At 44.3% G+C, this 10515-nt stretch overlaps 1 protein-coding gene across 5 annotated transcripts in view; it reads left to right on the forward strand.

Annotated features, from left to right (window-relative positions):
- The window catches only part of SAMD11 (sterile alpha motif domain containing 11), a 175729-nt gene extending 172248 nt beyond the window's left edge, over positions 1-3481 (forward strand). For 2 of the 5 annotated variants that reach the window (XM_056542505.1, XM_056542506.1), the window contains exon 14: positions 1500-3481. In XM_056542505.1, coding sequence (XP_056398480.1) covers positions 1500-1739 — 240 coding nt within the window. In that variant the 3' untranslated portion in view covers positions 1740-3481. The remainder of the gene's footprint in view (positions 1-1499) is intronic. The other 3 variants (XM_056542507.1, XM_056542509.1, XM_056542510.1) reach the window with 3 other exon arrangements.
- Positions 3482-10515: the final 7034 nt, after the last annotated feature.

Genomic DNA, 10515 nt, shown 5'->3' on the forward strand with positions numbered 1-10515 from the left:
GTGGTGTGGGGGGGGGGGGATAACAGTAAAGGTTGTATATTGCAGAAAGGATGTAGTTTGTGGCAAGATACATTTAAATGTGTCCATTGTAATTATATAACTTTAACTAAGACGGAAGATGGGTAGAGAATTCTGAAGCATTGTGCTGTGAACTCGGCATTGTGCTGTGCCTCTGTTATTCTTCCTGGAAATTTTTGGGGTGAATAAATTAACAGCTGGCTGTTACAATTTCCCTTGCCAAACGGAAATGTCCTGACACACCGTGACACTGCAAGCATGTAGAGACGTAGCATATTGACAAGAGGAATAATAATGCCAAAGGCTGGAGTCAATATGGTGACAGAGGGGGAAAAAAAAAACACTATTACATTAGAAATTAGTCGATTATTACCCAAAAATTTCCCAGGTTCAGGGTGCGTTCACACGCTCTTTGTTTTCGCGGGTTTTCCGCTGCGTATTTGAAAGGGGGCGGGCTGTACTCGGCTATCCGCAGCAGATTTTCCACGGAGGAATTTACGCTGCGGAAAATCCGCCGCAAGCCCCATTGAAGTCAGTGGGGAATGCGGCGGATTTTCCGCAGCGTAAATTGCGCCGCGGACAATCTGCTATGGACAGCCGAGAAGAGCCCGCCCCTTTCAAATACACAGTGGAATTCCAGGGGTATTCCAGGAAAAAACTTTTTTTATATATATATCAACTGGCTCCAGAAAGTTAAACAGATGTGTAAATTACTTCTATTAAAAAAATCTTAATCCTTTCAGTACTTATGAGCTTCTGAAGTTAAGGTTGTTCTTTTCTGTCTAAGTCCTCTCTGATGACTCCTGTCTCGGGAACCGCCCAGTTTAGAAGAGGTTTGCTATGGGGATTTGCTTCTAAACTGGGCGTTTCCCGAGACAGGTGTCATCAGAGAGCACTTAGACAGAAAAGAACAACCTTAACTTCAGAAGCTCATAAGTACTGAAAGGATTAAGATTTTTTTAAAAGAAGTAATTTACAAGTCTGTTTAACTTTCTGGAGCCAGTTGATCTATATAAAAAAGTTTTTTCCTGGATAACCCAGGAATTTTTGGTGAATTTATGTACATACACAACTTGGTTCCCCCATTGGTCTAGGTCAGTGTTTCCTAACCAGGGTGCCTCCATGCTGTGTGGGCATGCCAGGAGTTGTATCTTTGCAACAGCTGGAGGCACCCTGGTTGGAAAACACTGGACTAGGCGTTTGATGACATAAGTGATGATAACCCGTATACTTGTTTATATAGAGCCCTTTGAACATCTTGTTTATTTGATCTGTTCTACTTTTTATTCTATATCAGTGGTCTTCAACCTGCGGACCTCCAGATGTTGCAAAACTACAACTCCCAGCATGCCCGGACAGCCGTTGGCTGTCCGGGCATGCTGGGAGTTGTAGTTTTGCAACATCTGGTGGTCCGCAGGTTGGAGACCACTGTTCTATATCATCATAGATTACCTCTCATGATGTGTAATTGTCTTTTTCAGGTTGCCAGAAGAATTGGACGAGTCCTTTACATGGCGAGTTTTCCAGTGGCATTTCCCCTACAGCACCCGAGCCTCCGACCATCAGACAGAGAACTGACAAGTAGCGAAATCAGACCGCCCTCTACTGGCAGTGCTGGATCTCCCTTCCCCAATGCACTCCTTCCCCCAAGCCGCATTTCACCGAAACATGAGAATGGCAATACAACATACTTAAATGAACCTGCTAAGTCTCTCTCTTAACTGTGCCCTGTCATATAGCGGGAACCTACTTTAACCTTTGTGTTGCGGAAGCCGGAGCTTTGAACCAGAAGGGATCCATTTCTTCTGGGTAGCTGCTATCCCTTCAGCTGCTTGAGAGACTAAATAACTGAGAGGGTTTGCATACAGTGTAAAGAAAAAAAGAAAACAAAAAAGAAAAAAAAATGAATAATGGAAAACCCCTGCACCTTCAATGGGTGAAACAGATTAAATATATGTATGTATATATTTTTATTTTCCATTGACACCTTTGTAAAGCGATCAAGAGAGATTGTCGGACAACCATATTCCAGCAATAACTGGAAGTTTGCAGAAGATTAAAGGAGAAGGATGAGCATAACAAAACTAGGGGTGATGGAACAAGCGAGACACGCACCGTCCTATCCAGCCATACCGAATCTGTTACTGCAGCCACAGGAGGTGGCATCGTACCCACGTGCGGGGGTGCAACCAAAAGATAGCGGAAAAATAAAGGCATTAAAACGTATTGTAGGACAAAAGCCAACGATCCCGTCTCTCACGAAAGGCTTTTAATGTGTAGGTGTCTGTCTCTTTGTCCGCCTCGCCCCGCTTTCCTATGCATCTCCAGCGACTTAATATTGTACCAAAGAATAACCGCGCTGCTGCCTCGCTCCTGGCTGGCGTCGGTACATTGCTGGAATTGGGTTCTCTTTTAGTCTATACTGCACCTTTAGTTTATAACCCACCCTCGATATCCTGAATAGATTAGTGTCCCACGTGGTCTGCCTTGGTTTATTTTGCTTCAGCGAAGGAGTGGCACAAGGGGCATCGACATATTCTTCATCTGCTTTGGACAATCCTCAAACAGCCCCTTGGTCGCCAGTCCCATAATGGACAGCAAGGACTTGGCAGTAAGTGACTGTCATGGACTCTGGGGTGGGACTGCTGAACTACTGCAAATGGACAGAAATGCCATGTTACCCTATAGTTCTGTCATGGGTACCCTGTGATACAGGCTGATATGGTACGCGCCCGTGTGTGTGAGGTTTTTTTCGTTTTTGTTTTTTTTTTCTTCTATTTTTTTTCTTTTTATTTCTAAGGGTTTGTTTTGTTTACATGTTTTGACGTCATCTATTCATGCTCATCCACAGATTATGTTCATTTCTATCGGAAAAACAGATGAATTGTAGATCAGCGGTACAGTTAGCAAATTTTTATTTTTTTTTGTTATTAAAACTCAGACCTTAACAGATCACCAGAGTATGCTGCATAGCAGCAACGTCAAATAAATGAAAAATGATACAAGCCACTCGTGTGCGTTTTTATATGTCTCTTTCCGTGCTGTGATATTCTAGCAGGCCTAGACCTGGCTCACAAATGGTAGGAGCCAGCAATAAAACACCTTGAAAAGTTACCTCAAGTTATACGGCTAAATTAGCGCTTGGCGGAAATGCTAACCATTGTAGCTGTGGATTTGTGCTCCAGAATGGATGATATGGTAGAAATCTCCACATGTTGAAGACATTTTCCACATGGAAATATGAGCTAGCTGCAGATTTGACGGCCGGCAGCATTCTGTTGTGGATTTTCCCTGCAGAGTTCATTGCTGTCAGTGTAGCAGGGGGTTCTTACGGCAGTGGTCTCCTAACTGTGGACCTCCAGATGTTGAAAATCTACAACTCCCAGCATGCTCCGACAGACTACTGTCTACTAAAAGACCTAACTTCATTATTGGTGTCACCATAAAGAAAGTTATAGGGGGAGAGTTATCAAAACCTGTGCAAAGGAAAAGTTGTTGAGTTGCCCATAGCAACCAATCAGATAACTTCTTTCATTTTGCAGAGGCCTATTGAAAAATGAAAGAAGCGATCTGATTGGTTGCTATGGGCAACTGGCCAACTTTTCCTTTGCACAGGTTTTGATAAATCTCCCCCTTAGTGTGTTCTGTATGCAAACTGCTGTCATGGTTTTCCTACAATCTATGGTAGCATGCTGGGAGTTGTAGTTTTGCTACAGCTTGAGGGCCACAGTTTGGAGACCACTTTATTACGGTTCACATTGGCACCAGACACAGCGATTTCAATGTTAAAAACAGAGGTGTCACTAGAGTAAACCTAGCTCCCATTCACTTCAAGAGGACCCAGGCAAAGGAGCAAAGATACGTCACGTCTTTTCCATGCGGTTTAGCGCTGAAGTCTATGGGAGCATCAGGACTGGCCGTAACTCTTACCCGTGTGACCATGGCTCACAGAACGCAGCGGTGCTTCATACGGGCACGTCCTTTGCCCATGTGATGATAATTCTACTGTGGATTCAGGCAGGATTGATACAAGATTCACAGTAAGGCTGCATTCACACCACGTTTTTGCAGTACAGTTCCCGTATACGTTTTCTATGTGAAAACCGTACGGAACCGTATTGAAAACCGCATGCATTGACTCTCCATTGAAAACCGTATGCCAAAAGATGCATCAGGTTGTGTCCGTTTTGCATCCTGTATGGTTTTGTCAGGTTTTTTTTCCCGTACCCAAAACCGTAGTCTACCACGATATTTGGTCCGGGTGAAAAACTGTATTAAACCGTATAAGTTTTTTATTTATTTTTTTTTTTTTTTTAAACATAGGAGTCAATGGGAACTGTACAGAACCGTATGTGCCTACGGTTCCATCCGGTTTTCACCATACGGTTTTTGACTTTGCACAGTTTTTTTTCTTGGAATTTCAATCAAACTAGTGAAACTTTATTCATAATGGAGTGAAAAGTTAAAAACTTATACATTTTTTTTCTTTAAAAACGGATGCAACCGGACATCATTTTTTAAACCGTATACGGTTTTTAACTGTATACGGGTTAAAATTTGTACACACGTTTAGATACAGTTTAGTCCGGTTTTGAGGAATCTGTTTTTCATCAAAAACCTGATACGGGAACTGTATTGCAAAAACGTAGTGTGAATGCAGCCTAAAACATTTTGTCTCCGACTGGCTATTATGAGAATAAGGGCTCATGTACACCGCAATAATACTGTATACAAGTTCCAGTTTTCAGAAATGCTTGTACCCAAAGAAGTCCATGGGGCCAAACTGTACTTCAACTGTTGTTCTCTAGAAGCATTGCACCATACAGTACGTGTTATCTACCCACAGCGTGACAGTACCACCAGCCACATGACATGCCCATATAGCCGCTGCAGCAGTGCCCTATAAAATCCACATCCCTTGTTGTTCTCGCATAAGTAACATCGTCCCCTGCAGTGTCCATGTAATAGTCCCAATACTTCATTCATTCATAATTTACTACGACCGTGATCCAACCCTGCTCTGACGGCTGCCACTCAGAGAGATACATGCCGCAGCCTATCGGGATCTGCTGCCGGTATCTTCCTGTCCTGCTAACGGAGATCGATGCCGGCTGGGAACGTGATGACTGCAGCTTTGTGCTTTTTGTACAGGAGAAGTGGAGCCGGATGCAATCAGTATAAGCACCCGGCTGATGAATGCTTTCAGCGCTGGCGGAAATACCCGGTCACCAGGGATGAATTTCTATTAGTTGCTCTGACGACAAGCACTAGTCGTAATGCCTGTGTTACAAGGTGGAAAGAAAGTGTAGGATATGCTGTATAACAGCTAAGCTTTGGTATAAAAAAAAAATTCACAAAAACAAAGCGTACCTGCATATGTGGTGGTGCAGTACTTTCCAGCCCCCTTATCAAAACTAGAGGCACTAGTGCAGTCCCAACGTGGGTGCCTCCAGGTGTGGCCAAACTACAACTCCCAGCATGCCCGGACAGCCTTCGGCTGTCCGGGCATGCTGGGAGTTGTAGTTTGGCCACAGATGGAGGCACTCTCGTTGGGAAACACTGTACTAGTGTCTCGTATTGCGCCCATAAACAAGTAGACCCTTCATCCTGGAAACCCCTCAACGATGCAGTTTTCTATACACAAAGTGCATCATGTCAGCTACTGTAGGATAATAGGTCATGCCCCTGTGTATGGCTCTACCAGCCTGTAGCAGTGGTCGTCAAACGGCAGACCTCCAGCTGTTACAAAACTACAACTCCCAGTTTCCAACTGTCCAAAATGGTAGTGGTCAGCCGTACATCTCGCTGTGTAAACAGGTTATGAGTGGCTGGGAGTGATGTAACTAAAGGGCCACATGAATGATCCAGCGCTTGTTGGTGCAGCCGCATAGTCATTGAGCCATGCAAATTGCTCACCAATTGAGCGCCAATCTGCTAGATCAGCACACATATTGGGTATGGGTCTGCCTGTCTAAAAAGCCCCAAAGCCTCTGTTCACACTGATATCCAGACTTATCTGTCTAAAGGATCCATGACAGATATTAAAGCACCCTAAGGTTTCTATATACAGTCATGGCCGTAAATGTTGGCACCCCTGAAATTTTTCTAGAAAATGAAGTATTTCTTACAGAAAAGGATTGCAGTAACACATGTTTTGCTGTACACATGTTTATTCCCTTTGTGTGTATTGGAACTAAACCAAAAAAGCAAATTGGACATAATGTCACACCAAACTCCAAAAATGGACTGGACAAAATTATTGGTACCCTTAACTTAATATTTGGTTGCACACCCTTTGGAAGAATAACTGAAATCAGTCGCTTCCTATAACCATCAATAAGCTTCTTGCACCTCTCAGCCGGAATATTGGAGCACTCTTCCTTTGCAAACTGCTCCAGGTCTCTCTTATTGGAAGGTGCGTTTTCCCAACAGCAATTTTAAGATCTCTCCACAGGTGTTCAATTGGATTTAGATCTGGACTCATTGCTGGACACTTAAGAACTCTCCAGCGCTTTGTTGCCATCCATTTCTGGGGGCTTTTTGACTTTTGTTTGGGGTCATTATCCTGCTGGAAGACCCAAGATCTCGGACGCAAACCCAGCTTTCTGACACTGGGCTGTACAGTGCCACCCAAAATCCGTTGGTAATCCTCAGATTTCATGATTCAAGGCACCCAGTGCCAGAGGCAGCAAAACAACCCCAAAACATTATTGAACATCCACCATATTTCACTGTAGGTACTGTGTTATGTACTGCATAGGTCTCATTCCATTTTCGGTAAACAGTAGAAGTTTTCCCAGAAGGATTTTGGCAAAAGGTAGTCTTGCTTTTTTATGGATAGTTTGCGCTGACACTGATAATCCCTGAGCCTGCAGGACAGCTTTAATATCTTTGGAACTTGTTTGGGGCTGCTTATCTACCATCAGGACTATCCTGCGTTGACCCCTTGATCAATTTTTCTCTTCCGTCCATGCCCAGGGAGATTAGCTACAGTGCCATGGGTTGCAAACTTCTTGATAATGTTGCGCACTGTTGACAAAGGAAAAACTAGATCTCTGGAGATGGACTTGTAACCTTGAGATTGTTGATATTTTTCCACAATTTTGGTTCTCAAGTCCTCAGACAATTCTCTTCTCTTTCTGTTGTCCATGACACACAATGCAAAGACTTTTTATCTGCTTTCAGGTGTGATTTTTATATTGCCCACACCTGTTACCTGCCCTAGGTGAGTTTAAAGGAGCATCACATGCTTGAAACAATCTTTTTTTTCCACAATTTTGAAACGGGGACAATAATTTTGTCCAGCCCATTTTTTGAGTTTGATGTGACATTATGTTCAATCTTTCCTCCCTTTTTGGTTTAGTTCCAATGCACACAAAGGGAATAAACGTGTATAGCAAAACGTGTGTTACTGCAATACTTTTCTGTGAGAAATACTTCATTTTCTAGAAAATTTCAGGGGTGCCAACATTTATAGCCATGACTGCACAACTGTGTGTATGCTGGTACATAAAATAGTAAGGCTAGGTTCACACTACTGAATCTCAGGTCTGATATATTCGGTTGAATCAGTTGGTGCCAGGACCACATAGATGGCAATGCAATGTATTCTGTGCGGATTCTGCCATAAGAATGAACAAGATTATTCTTTCCGCAGATTAATTTCTGTGTTGAAAAGCTTTGTTGGGGAAATTCAGTTGTGTGCACTGTGCAGCGGAATCTTATTGACAGCAATGGGACAATGAGGCACTGAAATTTTCGAGCAAAATTTCAAAATGATATTCTGCTTCCATAGTGTGAACCCAGTCTAAAGGTCTGAGGTACTGCATCAAATGGAGCATGTAGCAATGTTTTTTTTCTCTCAAATTCTACAAGAAACTAATTCACATACAACATACAGCAGTATGTATGTTCTCAGTGAAACACGTTACCACAGTGCCATGTACCACAGTACCACAGATGATGAATTTTCATGTCCCTTAAAGGGGTACTCCGGTGGTCTACGTGTTTTTCCGTTTTTGACTTACCCTATTTGTTTTGTTTCATTTCTATTCTTGTTGTTTAGCCTACTCTATTTCCGTTCTTTGTTGTCTTTTTATCCCCCACTTTGTTTTCCGATCTTTGCTTCTATTTCCTCTTTCTTGCTGTGCTGAAAACTCCAAATCCCAGCATGCCACATGCCTTGCTGGTTTGGGGCAGCTCCTTTTTTTTGTTGTTTGTTTGTTCCGCCCTTTAACCCTCCTACTATTTTCCCGGGTCGGCCCCCTTTTACACAGCACACTAATATAATCAGCCTTGGTTGGGATACACTGTCATACACACACAATAAGGACTATAACTCCCAGCATGTGCCATTCAGGAGTCTTCAGTCTGTGGTATAACACCAGCATGCTGCCTCTGTAGTCTCCTGGGGGTTGTAGTTCTCCACACCTCTATAGGGCATACACCAGTGTTTCCCAACCAGGGTGCCTCCAGGTGTTGCAAAACTACAACTCCCAGCATGCCCTGACAACCTTTGGGCATGCTAGGAGTTGTAGTTTTGCAACAGCTGGAGACTGGTGTAACATGATGTGTATGCTGAGTAGGCTAGAACAGTGTTTCCCAACTAGTATGCCTCCAGCTGTTGCAAATGTACAACTACCAGCATGCCCAAAGTCTGTCAGGGCATGCTGGGAGTTGCAGTTTTGCAACAGCTGGAGGCACACTGGTTTGGAAACACTAGCATACACACACATAACAGGGACTACAACCTACAACTCCCAGCATGTGTCATTCAGGAGTCCCCCTCCCCTCCTCCTACACATATAGAGATCCAGTATGAGATTTCTTCCCCTGCAGTCTGTACATCCCCGGCCGTGCACCTTGTAATCCTTCCCTTCAGATAACACATTTATCTTCTGTGTTCTGTTCTCCTGTGCAGACCTGCGTCCTCATTAGCAGAGCAGGGGGGGAGAGATAAGGAGCTGTGTACTATGGCTTCTCATGCAGAACTCCGGGAAGGGGGAGATGAGGGGACGTGGCTTATTCCTGTCATGCAGACAGAGAGGAAAAAAAAGCTCTGATGTCTTGTCCACAAGAGATTCAGAACATGGTGGACGACAGTAAAAGAAAATCCTCTGAACTACAGAACTTCCTGCCCAACAAAAAGGTAGGTAAACACACACATGCTGCCAAAACATATAACACATGTATATTGCAAAAAAACTAAACTTACAAAGAAGATGCCATATAGTCAAAAAAAATTAACCACCGGAGTACCCCTTTAAGTTACATAGGGGGAGATTTATCAAAACCTGTTCAGAGGAAAAGTTGCCCAGTTGCCCATAGCAACCAATCAGTTCACTTCTTTCATTTTTAACAAGGCCTCTGCAAAATGAAAGGAGCGATCTGATTGGTTGCTATGGGAAACTGGGCAACATTTCCTTTGCACAAGTTTTGATACATCTTCCCCATAGTTCTTAAAAGACCAGAGTCCATCAAGTTCAAACTATAACCTTATTTTGTCCCTACTGTGTTGATCCAGAAGAAGGCACAAAACCCTTATCAGGCTGATGCCAATTTCCCTATACTAGGGGAAAAAATCCTTCTCGGTTCCAAAATATGGCAATTAGAATAAATCCCTGGATCAACGTTCTGTCCCTATAAATCTATTATCCATAACCTGTATTGTGTTCACCAAGATCACATCCTCTGGCAGAGAGTTCCAAAGTGTCACTGCTCTTACAGTAAAGAACCCTCGTCTGTGCTGGTGTAGAAACCTTCTTTCCTAAAGACGTAGAGCAGGGGTCCTCAAACTACGGCCCGCGGGCCACATGCGGCCCGCGGAGCGCATTTACCCGGCCCGCCGGGTGTTTTTGCCTTAGGACATCCCTGTGTTCCGAAACATGCTTTCGGAACACAAGGATGCCTCTGTGAAGTCCCTGCGGCCCGCGTTTACTTTAAAAACGCGGGCCCGCCGGGAGCAGGCGCACGCAGCGACGTCACTGACGTCCCATGCGTGTGCCCATGGCAACCGAACGCGGAGCAGTGGAGAAGAAGCAAGGACGCGCGCGCTGGTAGTAGGTAAGTGTTTAACAGCGGCGCGTCCCTTCGGTGTTCTGACCACCGATCCTCCGGTCCTGCTATGGCCGGACCCGAGGAGCGGTGATCGGAACACTGAAATGGGGCAGTACACAGGCATACAGCCTCCAGCCATACTTTATGGCTGGAGGCTGTATGCCTGTGGGGGAACATACTGCCAACGTAATTTGGGGGACTATACTGCCAGCCTAATGTGGGGGAACTATACTGCACCTAATGTGGGGGAACTATACTGCACCTAATGTGGGGGAACATACTGCACCTAATGTGGGGGAACATACTGCACCTAATGTGGGGAACTATACTGCACCTAATGTGGGAGAACATACTGCACCTAATGTGGGGGAACATACTGCCAGACTAGTGTGGGGGACTATACTGCACCTAATGTGGGGGAACTATACTGCACCTAATGTG

The sequence above is a fragment of the Hyla sarda genome, chromosome 10 (assembly GCF_029499605.1).
Source record: "Hyla sarda isolate aHylSar1 chromosome 10, aHylSar1.hap1, whole genome shotgun sequence".
Taxonomy (NCBI): Eukaryota; Metazoa; Chordata; class Amphibia; order Anura; family Hylidae; genus Hyla; species Hyla sarda.